Source organism: Phoxinus phoxinus (assembly GCF_949152265.1).
Source record: "Phoxinus phoxinus genome assembly, chromosome: 19".
NCBI classification, from domain to species: Eukaryota; Metazoa; Chordata; class Actinopteri; order Cypriniformes; family Leuciscidae; genus Phoxinus; species Phoxinus phoxinus.
The window spans coordinates 4,891,835-4,909,909 of NC_136894.1; the positions used below are offsets into that span (position 1 = coordinate 4,891,835).

The 18,075-nt window shown below is 37.4% G+C and overlaps 1 protein-coding gene across 1 annotated transcript in view; it reads right to left on the minus strand.

The window, feature by feature from the left end:
* Nucleotides 1-18,075, minus strand: part of cdk6 (cyclin dependent kinase 6) — a gene marked incomplete at its 5' end in the record, with an annotated part of 55,241 nt that continues 37,166 nt past the window's right edge. Inside the window, 4 exons of the mRNA XM_079591270.1 lie at nt 1-284; nt 1,568-1,703; nt 1,794-1,844; nt 10,429-10,538. Of these exons, the coding sequence (XP_079447396.1) occupies nt 138-284; nt 1,568-1,703; nt 1,794-1,844; nt 10,429-10,538 (444 nt within the window). The 3' untranslated portion in view covers nt 1-137. The remainder of the gene's footprint in view (nt 285-1,567; nt 1,704-1,793; nt 1,845-10,428; nt 10,539-18,075) is intronic.

The following is an 18,075-nucleotide window of genomic DNA, read 5'->3' on the forward strand; positions in this document are numbered from 1 at the left end:
TAGCTGGCAGTAGTGAGGGCAAAGACAAAAATGATCGACCAATAGTTGCGGTTATGTTTCTAAAAGCAGCATGTGACATTATGCTATGGAAGACTAGTTCATGGGAGGAGGGGGGACTGGATGGGAAACCAGGTCTCTTAAGCTCTCTCCTCCAGGGAGGGCTTTTTGCTGGGGAAGGGCTGGGCGTACAGACTCTTGCTGGTGCTGTCGAGACTCTGGAAGTATGGGTGAGACAGTGCATCGTACGCTGATATCCTTCTGGAGGGGTTAAATGACAGGAAACGCTGTGTAGGGAGGAAATGAGTAGAGAAAACAATAAGTAAAAAGTTGTCAATGACTTCATACTTTTCATTGAAGAATTAATTTCATGAAAGTATGAAGTGCCCCTTTTATGCAATTTTAAATGTCCTAATTTAGTTTCATAGGTGTCCTACAAGAAGTTTACATGCCTCCAAGGTCAAAAAACACTTTAATTTTCTCATAAAATACATCGCGGCATCAGCTCTGTTCTCACGGTTTCTGAAACGGTTCGTTCGAAGATTCAGTCTCTAAACCCGTCCTTTCCGAGAGACTACTCTGCTCTGATTGGTCAGATGGCCCAGTCTGTTGTGATTGGTCGACCGCTTACAGTGTGCATCAGAAACGTAACGTCCATTTCTATATCTGGATTTCATCTCCTGAAGCTTCCTCAGCGCTTGATACATAGAAGAGTATTTTACCGTATCAATTCAAGCACAAGTCCGATAATAATAATAATACAATAATAATAAAACAAAACAACCCAAACCACCATTGCATTCACATACATATTACACACAACATACAGTTGTGGTAAAGGTAACAACCGAAAACACATAATAGGGGCACTTTAAAGTCTGCTTTTTTATATTTTTTTGTTATTATTACACCCTATAGCAAGTGACTGAAGATTATTAAAAAATATGTAATAAGAAGCTACCCTGTAGTTTTGCAACATAATATTAGGGCTGTGAAACGATTAATCGCATCCAAAATAAAAGTTTGTGTTTACATAATAAATATGCGTGTACTGTGTATAATTATTTTGTATATATAAATACACACACGTGCATGTATATATTTAAGAACAATGTGTTATTTATAAATAATATATAAATCTATATACAGTATATACATGCAAATATTTCTTAAATATATACAAGCATGTCTGTGTATTTATATATACAAAATAATTCTACACATTATAATAAATATATATTTTGGATGTGATTAATCGTTTAACAGCCCTACATAATATAATATAATATAATATAATATAATATAATATAATATAATATAATATAATATAATATAATAACAGTCAATATTTTCTTAAAGGCATAATAGCATTCCCAAAAATATAAAATTTACTGAAATTATTCAAATGTATTCATTTAGCTTAAGATAGCACATAAGATTTATTAACAATAAAACATCATGTGATAAAAATGCATCAAACTGGAAACGGCATCTGTCCATAGAGTGACATTCAACACTTATTATCAAGACATTTAAGATAACCTCAGCATTGATATGATCTACTACTTACAAGTAAAAGTGATTTGCCCGGCTCATCCATGTCAGGCACCAGGTCCTCTATGGGCTGAGGAGGGCGAGGGGAAAAGGCACTCTGGGGTAAACCCACCTCCTGTGGCCAGTCCTCTGGAGAAGGGACCCCCACCACACTGAAATATCACCATCAAAACAATCAGTGACTCTTAAACACAAGACCAAGTTACTCCAGCATGATATTGTTTTCATTAAATAGCACTTACTCAAAAATCTTGCCTAACTGGTCAACATCAGAGTTTCCACGGAAAAGAGGGCTGGAGAAAGAGAAAAAACTGTAATTAATTGCATGATTGATTGATTTTATAGCAATAACTAGACATAAATGACACTTTAGTTTTTACTCATAATGAATAAAATTTAATAAATAGACTAAAATAGATACATTAAAATAAATAATTACTAAATAAAACTAAATAAGCAAAAAGCAGCGTTGTTTTTGTTAACTGAAATAAAATACCAACTCAAATAAAATATAAAAAACTTATTTTATTTCAGCTAAAGTTGCCAAGAAAACATCTCATTTTTATTTAACTTGATGTACTAAAATAACTAAAACTGAAATAAAAAAATAAAAACTATATAGAAATACATAAAAAAATAAAACTTAAACCAAAACACACAACAAAATGAATGACACTAATTAGATTAAAATGAAATCTAATAACGAAAAGTAAAAACTAATTAAATATATATATATAAAAAATTATAACAGCATCTCGATGGTACTAAAATAACACTGACTAAAAGAAATAGATATAGAATATATCTAAAATAAATAATTTTGAATATATAAAACCAAAATGAGTAAACTAAAATAAATAAATAAAAATTAAATAAATGATCTTGACTTAAATACGTAAAACCAAAAAAAAAGAAGAAGAATAAAATACAAAATAAATAAAAGCACCAATTAAAACACCAAATGCAAGGCTGCAGGCCAGTGACAGTCATGAAACAAACAAAGGTTGTGTGTTTAGATGTTCACTCCTAATTCTGCAATAATCATGAATGTCTCCTGCCTGTCTGCCAGAGGCAAAGACGGCAAAGAGAAAGAAAATCCTTTTAAGCTGCACTTCATACATAATGTCCTAAAGCAACATAACAGACATTGGTCGACTGTATATGTGTTGTTTCCTGGCCAGCCCGAGGCTGAGAAGATCTGAGGGCTTTTTTAGCACATGCTGAAGTCCACCCGCCCGGACTGCTACTGGTGCCTGTGGCTTCAGGCCAGCTAGGACACCCGGGGGCGGGCATGCTTCCCTTGGCATGCTCACAAATTCCAGAAACCACAAGCACAGGGATCAGTCTCCAAAACACACCACACCGAGTAAAAGAGAGAGAGAAAAGCCATTTATCCCTGCCGTCTGCTTTCGCTCTCCACAAACCTCTATGTGAGAGAGCAAAGATGAAGCGTGTGAAAGAACAAAACCGAAGTACAGAAACAGAGACATATGTGAATTATTAACTAAATTTAGCTCACTAATAAATCATTTTCACAGTCAAGTCTTTGAAAAAAGCTGCAAAAACTGCACTTGCAATTCCCCCTGCCACCACCAGATGTCACCCTATAGCAAGACACACACCAAACTCTCAAAGGCTCTTTCTTCACAGCCACTCAGAGCGTCAACTTGATCGCAACTGTAATCAGACAAAGGCCCAGAACCGAGCACGTTTCCTTACGCCTCCATTTTTGAATGAGGTTCAAAAGCTTTCAATACTTTAAAGATTAGTGAGAAAAAGACATAATTCAGAAATAATGTGATGACAGGTCAGTTCACAACAAGCTAAATTAGCGTCCATACCCGCAGACAATAACAGAAAAACTGACGAGAAGCTAAAGTACAGAGTGGTCATAAAAAATCATTGATCCATATTGGTGGAAGTGAGAGACTGTACATTGTAAATGCTTTTTTTTTCTAAATGCGAATTTTGTCATTGTTTTGGAGCAGATTAGCTGATAGACAACATAATTCTTAGCTAACATATTCATAAAAGCCAAAAAAAACTTAAATTTTGATTTCATGGGGACTTTCAGATAGGATGGATTCGTTAATCAGCTGGAAAAAAAAATTCTGAAAGTGATCCCAACGATATTGTTCCTCAGTGCGGTTATCGATATACCCGTGGTGTGGACTCTGCTATTGCTTTAAATGTATAATGATTTTTTTAAACAACGTCATTAGCGAGCTACTATACGGTTAAGATGATGAACGTTCTTCGCAGGTGAGGCGGACGTGTCGGATGACCACGTAACTTTTCACTTTGAACATGCTTGTTAAAAAAGAAAATTGCCTTTATTGTGTCGTTCACATACCACACCAACTGCTGAAACCCTTAAAGGCAAAGTCAGTCCCGAGCAGTTAAATCAGACAAAAGCTGTTCTATCTTCAGTCAAGTGGGGCAGATCTCACCTAAAGCAGTGTCATGCCAAAACAAGTAAGTATGGCTGAATTTCTCTAGTCTAGAGCACATTCTGCCTTCCCTTGGGCTACTTGGTAGTTTGAATGAATTAGTGGCTTTTTGCACAAGGCAGACATTATGCCGGGGCAGAGGCTTCCTGAGTGAGTGGGCACAGCACAGGGCGCTCGCGCCAGGCCAGTACACGCAGTCGAGTCACGCTCCAAGTGCCAGTGTCTCGATCCACATTCCACCCGCGCCACCTCTGGAATGCATCAGTGTATCTGCATCTGTGGAAACTGGTCTGCCAGAAAAGGTGCGTGCGAATCAATTATGAAGAGGAGCGTCCACCATGCAGGAAAGGCTAAATCAGTTTAAGTCACCTTTATTTATATAGCGGTTTTTTACAATACAGATTGTTTCAAAGCAGCTTTACAGTGATAACAGGAAAATAATGCAAAGTTTGTTTTGGCTGTATACAGAAGATCTAGAAGAAAACAGTTATGTCATCGTCCAGCTCAGTTCAGTTCTTATATAATGGGGTCAATGCAGGCAGATCTATAATATTGAATATTAAGTGTCCCTAACTAAGCAAGTCAGAGGTGACAGAGGCAAGGAACCAGATCTCCATCAGGTGACAGAATGGAGAAAAAACAAGCTCAGTCGGGGGGTCAGTTCTCCTCTGGCCAAGGAACGAAGTGTATGATTATGATTCAGGCAGCATTACAGGTCACATTCAGAATATTTATCTATTTAAAACGCACGTGCCAATTTCTTAGAAAAGTTCTCATTGTGTTCATGTTGGTTTCATATGGTCAGAGGTGGACAGTAACGAAGTATTTACTTGAGGCCTGTACTAAAGTAAACTTACTTTTTGAGTAATTGTAGTTGAGTATTATTTTTTCTGGAAACTTATGACTTTAACTTGGCACTTAGACAGTATGGCACTTTTCACTCCACTACATTTCAATCAAGGTCCTCGAAGTCGAAAGTTGTTAGTATGCAAGTCAGAGGATGATTTTTTTTTTTTTTTTTCGTTTTTAGAGATCCCTTCTCTTGTAAGGTCATGTGAAGTTCAAAGATTTCCCAGCATTTTTTGAACACTGATCAGTTGATGGCACAAATGGAAGACGGTTCCTCTGCACAGTGCGCGTACGTACTTAGATATTTACTTAGAAAGTATGTTTCAGTTTTCTGAAAAGATGAAAGATTTGTTTAGTTTTAAATGTTTGCCTAAACCGAACCATATCACAGTCTTCAAAAACTTGCCGTCCAAACTGCGGAAGCATATTGAGTTAAGTAAACGTTTAATTTATGGTGAAAGCTTGAAATGGAAATTGTCTGTGCTTTTACCGTAGTGCAATTCCACATCCTTCTTAAAACTACTAAACATTTAGGGAGGTGTGTGCTAGAATAAATTAATATATTTAATTAATTTGTGAATAAATAACAATAAACGACACCGTTTCTATCTCTTGTTGTGAGAGCAGCTTTAGGTTGTGAGAGCAAAAACAAGGATCTGAAAGCCGTCGCACGTTGACTCTTCACGCAATGTTCAACCCTTGGAAAAGCAGAATGTCAAAAGCATTTTCTGTCATTCAGAAACACACGAACTGATCACTACATCATCCAAGAGATACAGACTTGCATGAAGTATGTCTGACACTAAACTGAACACATTGTGAGCGTCAGACAAGTAAAGATATTTTATAAAACCCTCAACACAACAACCGAAGCAGAGCAAACTCTAAGGCCCACGTTACACGATCCTCTCCGGGAAAAACCTGTCCCCTCAACAGGAATACTCCACTTTTTTTGGAAATAGGCTCATTTTCCAACTCCCCCAGAGTTAAACTGTTGAGTTTTACCGTTTCCGAATCCATTCAGCCGATCTCGCGGTAGCACTTTTAGCATAGCTTAGCATAGATCATTGAATCTGATTAGATCGTTAGCATCTCTCTCAAAAAAATGGCCAAAGAGTTTCGATATTTTTCCTATTTAAAACTTGACTCTTCTGTAGTTACATCGTGTACTAAGACCGACAGAAAATGAAAAGTTGCGATCTTCTAGGCCAATATGACTAGGAACTATACTCTCATTCCTGCGTAATAATCCAGGAACTGCTGCCGTACCAGCAGCGCAACGATATTACAAACTTAGTGCCGGTCACGTTGGAAGGACTATTTTCAGGTGCTGCGTAATATCCTTGCAGTACGGCAACAGTTGATAGATTATTACGCAGGAATGAGAGTATAGTTCCTAGTCATATTGGCCTAGAAAATCGCAACTTTTCATTTTCTGTCGGTCTTAGTACATGATGTAACTACAGAACAGTCAAGTTTTAAATAGGAAAAATATCGAAACTATTTGGCCATTTTTTTTAGAGAGATGCTTAACGGTCTAATCAGATTCAATGATCTATGCAAAGCAATGCTAAAAGTGCTACCGCCAGACCCGGAGATCGGCTGAATGGATTCGAAAACGGTAAAACTCAACTGTTTAACTCTGGGGGAGTTGGAAAATGAGCTTATTTCCAAAAAAAGTGGAGTGTACCTTTAAACTTCCATCTTAAACAAAGCCATACAATATGTTGCTGGCCGAGGCGCACCACATCTTTATAACTCTCAGGTGAATCGAAAACATCCATTACTGGGGTTGGCGTGTACAGAGCGGTGCACTTCTCAGACATCAGAGGAGAAACCTGGTCCCAGGTGCCCTTTAATCTGCAACAGGTGGCCTTTTAAAAAGCATTCTTAATCACCTGCAGGAGGAGAAAAGGTGTGCTGGTAGCAGCAATGAAAGCCCCCCTCACCCTCCCACATCCAGGCACTAATGGAGGCATGCCAGGAGCCCAGCACAGTGGCCTTTTTATGGCACATGGCTTTAAAGAGTGGAAACCAAACACGTGAATGGATATAACTGACGTTTTAAGGTTTCTTTAGTAATTAACAAATGCACCGCCACTATTTAAACAGATAGTTATGTGCCTAAAACTAACATAACTTTCCTATCTGAACTATGGGATTATTGTATTAAGCACTGAGTCAGCTAATGTTTATCTACCGTTCCTGCAAAGCAAACACCATCAATGGATACCGGAAGGGACGGACAGGTGGGCCTGTTAGAATGTGAAACACAGGATGTGTGTGAAAGTGTGTCCCTGCTTGTGTGTCTGCGCTTTCCATCACAAATCTCTGTTCATCCGATTATGCACTTGTTATGGCGCGTCGGGAGAGGAAAACATCAGCCCACGCAATTGCCCCCAGCAGCACGGGGAGGGGCGGGTAATTCAACATCATCGACAAGCTGGAATGAAATGGGTCAACAATGCATTATTATTGTTAACCAAGACTAAAACTAATAAAAACTTATGTTAATAAAAAAAAAAAGCTGCAATAAAATAAAACAAATATTGAAGGGGTCATAAACTGAGAATTAAACATTTCCTTGATCTTTTGACAGTTAAGAGGACGTTATACTATAAAAAATATCCTGTAGGTTTCAAAACTAAAACTTCCTTGTTATTCCAAAAAACAGCTTTTATTGAAGCCAAGGCCAGAAAACGACAGGATCTCCAAAGTGGTGACTTATGACGTCACAGGGCAGCGAAAGAGCGCCTTTGCAGAAGAATATCTACGTGTACATCACTGCGTCTTTGGCTCCGCCCACTGCCACGTTAGTGAATATAGTGACATGAGAACGAGTAATCGAGAACGATCGACACAGGACCATACCATTACCTTCCAAACTATCCTAATGCTAGGAAAGTTTTTTTTTATTTTTTCAACAATGTGAATGTCTCAGCAGTGCATTATTTGTTTGTATTCGGGGCGTTTCACTGTGGATTATTTGGTAGTCGCAATTTCGACACAGGCTTTGCAAACAAACCTTTATGATATGGATCTACGCCACAAACATGTAAATAACCATGTTTATTCTAATGCCTGATCAGTGATTTCTGATGTTTAATTATTCAAGTTCAAATAGATTATCTTTCTCTCAAAATCGTTCAACACTGTTTATGCATCAGTGACTAAACGATCAACTTCACATCGTTTATCTTAGTAGGATGAAAATAATCGTATTTAAACTGATTCAATTATATACAGAAAGCGATCAAAGAACGCTCCCTTCCGATCGCCCAAGCTGTCAATCACACAGCGGGAGTTTATCTGGACACTTGCCAAAACTCGTTATGAAATCAATGACGCTGTTACACTGCACAACGAAGCTCTTACTGTATTTACATCGTGTTAGCATTGTTATTTGGTGAAAGCATTCGTGAGAGTGCAGAGATCTTTATTCACGCGATCAACAGACTGTCTGTCATCTGCTCAATGCTCATCACTGCAACCTCTCATGTGTTGGGAATAGATCTAAATATAATGCTATAATCAATACTTTTCACGATTCATTAATCTCGATAGCTGTATAGTAAAAACGCGCCTTCAAAGAGAGCGTTCAAATCATGAAAAATGCCTTTTATGACCATTTTTGATGTAAAAATCATGCTAATCTTATAAGGGCACTCCAGGAAACATAATTAAATAATCCAGTTCATGACCCCTTTAATTGCAAAAACTTAAATATTTAAGTTTTTTTCCAAGGGAACATTTTTATTGTTTGTTTAGTTTAAGTTAAAGCTCTCAAATTATTTCTGTCATGACAACTCTCTGAGTGTTTGATATGGTAATGGATATAAAAATGTTGATATGTTTGATCTTGGCCGGAATGAATCCAAGTATGGGACTTGCTACTGCCAATACATATACACAACACTCTGCTGTGAGCATGTAAGACATGCTGCTGCTGTACAATATAGTGTACATGAATTACCCGTAGCAGATCTATACAGGTGGAGCTGGGGAAGGTGGAGGGTTTCTGAAAGTGTGCTGAAACCGCTACAGCAAATGCTGACCAAGTATTTGAGGGTTGAGCGAGCTCATTAGCCTGCTGATGCAGCAGGAACCAATCAGCTGTGCCCTATAGAGAATGATGTGATTGCAAGCTGAAAACAAAAGAAATTTATCCTAAATATCAATATTAAAAATAAAAAAACGAATAAAATGTCAAAAGTGTATAACGAAATTACCAAAAATTAAACTAAAATATGAACGAAGCTAAATCAAAATAATAATAACAAAAGTTGTGTTTCATGCAGAATATCCTTTTTGAAATTCGTGCCTTTCTGGCACTTAAGATGGGATTTCTCACGTTTGAATTGGTGACCAATTTAATGAGAGAAATTGCTTCACGAACCTCACCTAGATATTCGTATCTCATCTACAGTAAACTCATTCAAATAAGAAATGACAAATCATTTGCAAAACTTAAACTTAATATTTCTCTCTTTTTAGAGCCTTAAGAAAATAGATCCATAAATAATGATAATGCGCTACAAGCTGATGTAGTACATTAGAAGCCGCAAAGAAAGAACCGTTGAACCGTTAAATCCTGCTGTCACTGGATTGAGCAGCTTTAATAAATGTGTCAGTGTTGAGTTGAGCAGTTGGAAAGATTCGTTAAACCGCACACAGATGAACGGATCACTCCAGGTCTACAGTGCCTGTTGCAACCACAGTGACTTTTTTTTTAATAACCTCAGCCTCCTGCAAAAATGTGGTCAGAAGCAGTGTGGCCCAACAAAATCCTTTTTATTTATTTTCAAAATGTTTTTATCATTTCTGATTTTCATTTTCTTTTTCAGATTTTGATAAAATGCAATATAATACCATAAAACATTAAATAATAAAATACAATATCAAGTTTCAAGAAATTATTAAAGGGGAAATATCTAATTTATATCTTCAGTAAGGGGGGGGGGTGGAGATTAATAAAGGGGGTAAAATTAATTTATCTCAAATAAATGTTACACATTTTTAATTATACAATTAAAATAGTGTATATAAATATAATTAAAAATTGTTTTCAGAGTCTTCAAACTACATGTGACCCATAATGTGACATGTAGCAAAAATGTGATATATTATTTTAATATAATGTCCATGCTCAGTGGTTTTCAATTGTATTATTTTATGTCAGATTTCCATTTTAAAGTTTGCATTATGGCCCTAAAACCACCTTTATATAAATATATATATATAAATATTCTTCAGTGTGAACGGAAAGTGGGCCCGATCACTAATAAAGTGGACCAAAAAGAAATTAAAGGACTATTTTGCACTTTAAAATAAGCATTTCAAATATTTTAATGTTAAGTATATTATTAGTCAAGACACACCCTGTGCAACATTTATAGACTCAAGGGAAATCATAACTCTTGTAACTCCCTGTGTGCCAGACACATGCAAGCAATCAGGTCATCCATGCTTGACACATTTAACTGAGCATCACCCGCCTGAATACATCTTTCTTCATTTTACAGTCAGCTAGTCAGGATTATTCGTGAGCGAGATAGATAACGACGCTGTGCAAACTTACCGGCGTCTGAACATCTCAGCAAAGATGCAGCCGACACTCCACAGATCCACAGGAGTAGCATAGCTGGACTGAAGCAGCACCTCGGGAGCTCGATACCATAACGTCACAACCTGCACACACACACAAATAATGATCTTCTTATTTACATGACCACACTAAAGCGGTAGACGCTCTTGTCTCTATAATCAATGAAAATTATTTTAGATGAAATGGTCCAAAAACAATATAATACCATAAACATGAAATCGGGATTTTAAAATTATACAATATATTATATTTAGATAGTCAATTTTATACATTCTACTAAGTAACTTTGTGAGTTAGTTGACATGTAGTTGCAGAGTACTAGTAGATTAAGTTGACATAGTATTAGTAGACTGTTAGGTTAGGGTTCGGGTAAGTAAATTGACAAAAGTTGCAAAAGTTACTTATAGTCAGTAGAATGTCTGTTGTAAAGTGTTAACAGATATTAAGCAGACAGTATACCAACACTATAATAACTAATAACTCTAATAGTTGACATGTAGTTGCAAAGTTACTAATAGTCAGAAGAATGTCTACAGTGGACCATCGAAATAGTGATACCCTTTCTTTTTATATATATATACGTACATTTTTCTATTTCTTAATTGTATAATCAACTTGAATGGAATAAGACTGAAATAACAGCTGGCAATGTCCACACACTCATTTGTCCAGTCTATATTTTATCTCTACCTCAGAACCGCCGCTACTGACCAATGGACTCTTTTCACAGACTGTGATCACGCGTTTTAACAGTCATCAGCATCGTAAATCCTGCAAAGTTGTTTATATTTTAATTATGTTGATTTTTAACACTATACTGCATCAAATTACGCTGCAGTGAGGGTGTTTCTAATACAGCGACTGTGAGAGTGACGGTAAAATGGACATCTTTCTCTCTTCTGACTGCCGTCATCAATCCCTCTCTATTTTTTTAAAGTAGTGAAAACACTATTGTGGAGTTTTTCTTTTGTTATTTGAGCAAATGGGAACACATAAATATAATGTGATATAGTCTCTCATTTACCGCTATAGAATTTGACACAACTATGACGACTTCCGCTTCTGAGAAACCCGGAAATGTGAAAAGGGTCTATCGAAGGCCTTATACAGGCTGCAGGAGCCCAGGAATACTCAGTATGCAGGATTCTGCTGTTAACAGCTACAGTAGGGAGAGCTTCCAGACAAAACTCAGTGACCCTGCGCAGGGTGGACGGCTTCCAGGTGCTTTCCCTCCTCACAGCGCTCTCTCGCTCTCCTCCCAGTAGGCTCTGGGCCCAGAAACCCCCAGGCATTTCAGCCAAATCAGTCAGGCCTGTGTTTGTAAGCAAAGCCTGGAACGTATATCAGTGACTCATATCCTTAAACGCGCAGCGCTCGATGGTACGGCAGAAGAATTGAAGGAGAAGGAAACGGAGGGCCATCAACGTACTGAAACGTTATAAATACAAGATGCATCAAGGTTTGGTTTAATTAATCAGACGTATCTACACTAGAAAAATGTGTATACAATTTTGGTTAAGATCTTGTATTGACAATGAAAGAGTCAAGCAAGTATTTGTCTATTATTTAGCGACTTTTTTCGGCTGGGAAGTGAATGTAATTTTACTGTAAAACACTGTCAGATTTATTGTTTTTGAAAGAAAAAAACTATGGTTTCCTATATATATTACGACAAAAAGAAAAAAAAAAAGTAAAATGACATTCCCAGAAGTCCCTGCCTGACAGATTACATATGATTATATGAATATTTTTTCGGAATATTTTTCCTTATTATTTTTGTGATCCTTTATTCATGCGTGTTGCCATGATGATGTTTTGTCTCTGCGAGTGTGACCTTGTGGATTGTCCCTATATGAGTATTGGCCATGTTTTATGGACAGGCTACTTCAAATAAACTCTGGTTCATCGTGTGTGTTTTTAGCCAATGCAGAAGTAAGCTATTTTCTGTGAGTTTTCAAGACTTCTGATGCATTAGCCGCTATAGGCAAATAACAAAGAGAAGTAAATAGTAAACTATTTGCGCTACAATCCAGTTTGTTCATGATTGCGATAATACATTATATATCATAACAAATACTAGTTGGCAATGTCAAGCAGCATAACGGACTGTTTTTGTACAGCTAAAATAACTGGAAGTGGATGATAACGGAAGCCTCACACATTCAAGTTACAAATGACAGCACCCAGCCTTATGTTAGAAATAAGTTGGATTTGACTGTCTGTGTTATGATGGTAAGATTAAATGTATATGAGATAACGTTGTTAAATATAGACCTAACAGAGATAAAGTAAACTGAGTCGCATTGCATACAATGTTTGTCAACTTTTTAGTGTATGGGAGCCTTAACTGTTTCTTTGAAATACGCCTCTGAATAGCAAAGGTCGCCTCCGGTGATTATTTTCAGTACGTTTTAAAGTGAAAAGCAGGTTTTAGTGATGCATTGGTATATTAACATTGTCAATTAATAAAACATATGGCATATAAATTGTAAAGTATACAGGCATTAATATGCCATCTCGTGATATCTAACATTGTCACCATATTTTTTACAGTGAGTTTCTACCAAACACAGCTGTCGCTTTTACCATAAATTTGATAGATATTTCAACACACCGTGTATGGTTAAATATTAAGCCTAATCTTAAATTAAAATGCAATTGCAGTCTAATATCTTAGGGTCTAGGCAACGAGAAAAATGCCCAACAACTGAAACGACAGTGCATAAATTCTAGATGATGACTACATCGTCAACTCCAATTCATTCGCCCTGAATGGAAATCATTCTGATTCAGTCTGTAAATCATTCTTATTATAACAGCAAATGACTCATTCATGTTACAATGTTCGCGGTGAGAAATGCGTTCACGTTTTTCATATGTATAACAGACTATATTTAGTGAGAAGACCGCATGTGCTGTGTTGACGCTTTCTCATTTGGGTCTTCCTGGTTTAGTGGAAATGAGGAGGAAGTTGAAGGTGAAATAAAAAGGATTCAATATTTTGGCATCTTTGTTGCCATGTGAACACAGCAAAAGCACATAACATTCTAAATTAGATTCCTCTGGAACTCCAAAGCATCACGTTAGCAGACTTGGACTCAAATTTGTTTATTGATATTAAAAAATACTATGAAAAGGACAGTATAAAGTTTATGTTGGCTCATCAAAACGACTCCTTCAATATTAAACTCAAAAGAATTCTAAAATTGAGTCAAACGTGAACAACCATTTTAGAAATCATCTTCAATCCAAACATTTTGAGTTTGTTAACTGCAATGAAACAAACCCTAAACTGTTGTCTTATCTTAATGTACACTACAAAAGTAGAAAAAAGAGGGTGCGCTGCTTGACTTCTAGGAAGAACCACATACTGCTAACTGATGTTCGAGCTGAAGTATATCCGTTTTGTATGACAGTGTTAATAAAAGGCCAGACCACAAAACATTCACACGAACGCTCATACAGCATCACGCTAGCAGGCTGCAAGCTTACTTAGCAAAGGTTAAGATACACTGGAGTGATTAAACACTGTAAACCCTCAGAAGTACAAGATGAACCAACTGACAGCACTACAGATGAATGATTGTAGCAAGAGACATAAATTAAAAAACTCAATGCACTCAATGAAAATGTCAGCATGCACGCAAGAGCTGCGGTTTTCTTCGATGTTTCTCTCATTGGTGACACTCGAAGATGGCAACCGTATCTGTGACATTTACCCACAGAGTTCCCCTGTCAAACGGTACATGTCCTCACGTCACTAAAGTGCATGTCAAACACTGCAAAGATCACAGTGGTTGTTTCCTATGCACTCGATGAACCCCATGTAGCTTCTGACGTATATTAAAAGAGACAAGCAACAAGGAACAGTTTTATCATGATCATCATACTCTAACTGTACAAGTAAGATGTAGCAAGCTGAACGCAAAGCAAGTTAGGCAAATTAATAAGTGTTTGGGAAGTTTAAAATCAAGATTAACCCATTTAATCCTGCTGGCAACTAAACTTAAAGTGCCCCTATTATGCTATTTTCAAGGATCCTAATGTTGTTTTAGAGGTCTCCTATAGGTTAACATGCACCCAAGATCAAAAAACACTTTCATTTTCTCATAATATACATTACACATGACCTTTTTTCACAATGAGTCTGAAAACGGTTCGTTCGAAGATTCAGTCTCTCTAAACGCCTCCTTTCTGAGAGACTACTCTGCTCTGATTCGTCTGATGGCTCAGTCTGGTGTGATTGGTCGACAGCTTACAGCGGTCATTACCATATTAGAATTTCAGCTCTGAAGGCTTCCTCAGCACTTGATACACAGTGATACGAAAAGTAACAAAATTATCGGTTTTACTGAATCAATTCGAGCCCTCATTCTTTTGAAATTTGAAAAGCATGCAAAGTGGATTCACAGCGTTGAAAACAATGTCTTCTTGCCATGTCTAAAAACACGAACCAAACTCTTACATGCCTCAGCTACAGCTACAGTGTTTGAGGGTCAAAGTAGACATCTTTCGCAGGCAGCCAATGAAGACCAAAGGCTGGCATTAAGGAAATTTGTTACATTGTTTCGCATGTAACAGGAAGTGAGACTGGAATTACTGATGACTCATTTCACTGGTTCAGAATTGATTCTTTCTTTTAGGAGACAATAACTTTATTAATTGTGCACTTTGAGCTTTTACAATTCACAAACCGCTAAACACTGCATGAAAGGAAATATTCGAAAAAGCATAACCTTAGAAACGTATACCACTCTTTTAACATCTGTAAGTATTTTTTAGGTGACTATTAGTCTCCGCCTCAGATGTCTGATGCATAAGGCATAAAAAATGGGTAACACTTAGGGAGTTTCATAGTCATCATTTGATTGGTTGAATTCTAAAGGATTCTCAGCAGATGTGAGTGTTGCGTTCTGTAACGGTCCACATGGAAACAAAACCGTCATGATGCCAAAAAGCCTTTGGGAGCTATTTTAACGATTCAAACGCATGGTCTAAAGCGCAGGGTGCAAGTGCACTTAGGGCGTGTCCAAATCCACCTTTGCTAGTTTAACGACGGGAGAAATGGTCATGGTCTAAAAGGGATGTCCCTATTCTCTTAATGAGTAATGAGTTTTTTCCGAGTTTTTTTTTCGGAATTTGCAAGCGGAAAGACTGAATGCTTCTCGTGAGCGCAAACGGATCTGCTTGTGCGCGAGGTTAAAGCGCGCGAACAGACCATATAGGGAACAAGACGGATTCTTTATGTACACAATATTTAGCTTTTACATTGTAATTTTTAATATTTGGCATGTTTGTGTGCTGCTGCGCGTGTGTGTGTAATAAGCAGAGTGTACGCGTGTTGTGGACCCGCCTATAGGCACACATTACTCTCTAGGCGCTCTTTAAATAACAAAAAAAAATATTGTGCCATTGACTTTAGACCAGGTTTTTGGTGGTCAATGGACTATTTCAGTCTCCTCAAAATAGCAACGCGCTAACAGTGCGCCTGAACACACCTCGTTTTCAGACCACCAAAAATGGGCGCAAAAGCAGGCTCAAATGCATTTGCCATTTAAACAAGGTGGCGCAGGACGAGAAAATGATAACTGTGTCAGGCTGAAACTAGCAAAAAAAAAAAAACTTGCGTCGTGCTTACTGCTGCATTGCGCCGGGTGTATGATAGGGCCCCTTGTGTTCACAACTATGACAATGAGCGCTTATCAGGTAACTGAACACTGGATTTTCAAAAGTATGTGAAGTTCACAGTTTAAAAGATGTCCAAGAGTTTTACATGTTATAGTAGGAACAGTGACTTGTCAGTCAGACTGCCAATGAAAAGCTGCTATGGAGGCCAGATCTTCTACCATCAAGTCTGAATGTCTGCCTACACAAGCCTTGGTGACTATAGATGTTTTAAAGTCCACTTACATACAAGTAAACGACCTTTGCAAGCTTTTGTACAAGTTGCTGGAAAATGTGGTGGTGTTTAATTCATGCTGAAATTTTCTGCTGTCAATACTAGCCTATTTAGTAACCAGTGTGCAAAATTATCTTAATGTCTGCATAGTTTCCAAAGGGAGTTTCTACATAGAAATATGTGCCCATCGGTCACTAAAGTTGCCCAATTTAAATCATCTTTAAAATGGCATGAGAACTGCACAGTGTGTTCATATAAAAAGATTGTGCAAATAATTATAATGAAGAAAAGATGCATTCAAAAACAGCAGGATGGAGCACAATGTAGTGGAACACAATACAGGAGTTATTATAAATTAATTGAAAAAAGTACTACCATTCAAAAGTATGGGTCAGTATGTTTTTTAAAGAAATTAAAACTTTTATTCAGCAAGAATGCATTAAATTGATCATAAGTGACAGTAAAGACATGTATAATGTTACAAAATATTTATTTAAAATAAAATACTGTTTTTTAGAACTTTCCATTCATCAGTTTCCACAAAAAATATGAAGCACAATGGTTTTCAACATTGATAAGAAATCTTTTTTGAGCACCAAATTAGCATATTCAAAGTAGACAGTTGTTTTAAATTGCAACAATATTTTCAAAGTAATACTATTTTTACTGTGAACACTTTTGAAAAAATAAATTAAGCTTTGGTGAGCATAAGAGACATATTTCAAAAACATTCACAATTCAATCTTATTAATTGGTTGTTGAGCAATTAGTTGAATAGTCAACATCATGAGTGTGAGCATTAATGGATTAACATTTTGAAAATATTTCATCTTTGGATATGGTTTGCTTTATATTTGATTGCATTAAGCATTTGCTTTTGAAAGAATGTCCTTTCAGTGAAAAAAATTCCAGTCTGTACCCTTTGGATTGAGAATGAATACATGCTAGCATTTAAAGTCTCTCTCTCTCCTCCTCCTCTCGAAGTTTCGAACCAGGCTAGTGGTTGTGTGACAGGGTAGCCTACAGAGGTTTTTCTGAAACTGGCCGCTAATAAAAGGGTCAGATAAAACGGCTCTGGCTGACTCCAGATTAAAAGAGAGCATTCTGTGCATTCCTATCTGGTGAGACAGTGCGGGCGCTCTCAGCACGAGGGAAACCAAGAAACTCTTCTCAGCGCCACTGACCAAGCATATCCACAACGGCCCAGCGGCTCAACACTTGCACTGGGCCACCCTGCACTTCTCCGTATACCCCACTCCAGCTAATGCACTCTAGCCCCCATTACCCAAACCCCTCCTTTTGATTCACCCCAATAGATTTAAAACAATAGAGACACAATGTGATTCAGAATAAGCCTGGCTGATGGAGTTGGCAAGGAGCCTCTGTTTACATTGTCTCTCTCAAAGGAAGCGAAGGATGAAAGGCCCCTTCAACACAAGACGTTCATCCGCATTCTTTCAGGCCGCCCCCGGACACTTTTAAAGGGGCAAGTCCGCTAACTTGGCAGAGCACAATGCCGCTCGCTAAAAATGAGCCTCCATGATGGCCCATTATTCAGTTGGTAATAGATCAGTGAGTGATATCATTAGCTAGCTTTGAAAGTCCTCTGAACATTAGCCATGTGCAAAACAACATTGAAAACCGACTAGCTGGTTGTTTGCATGAATGACAAGGACTTAAGAAATACTTGCATATTTATGCATTTCTTATGCGGGAATGAA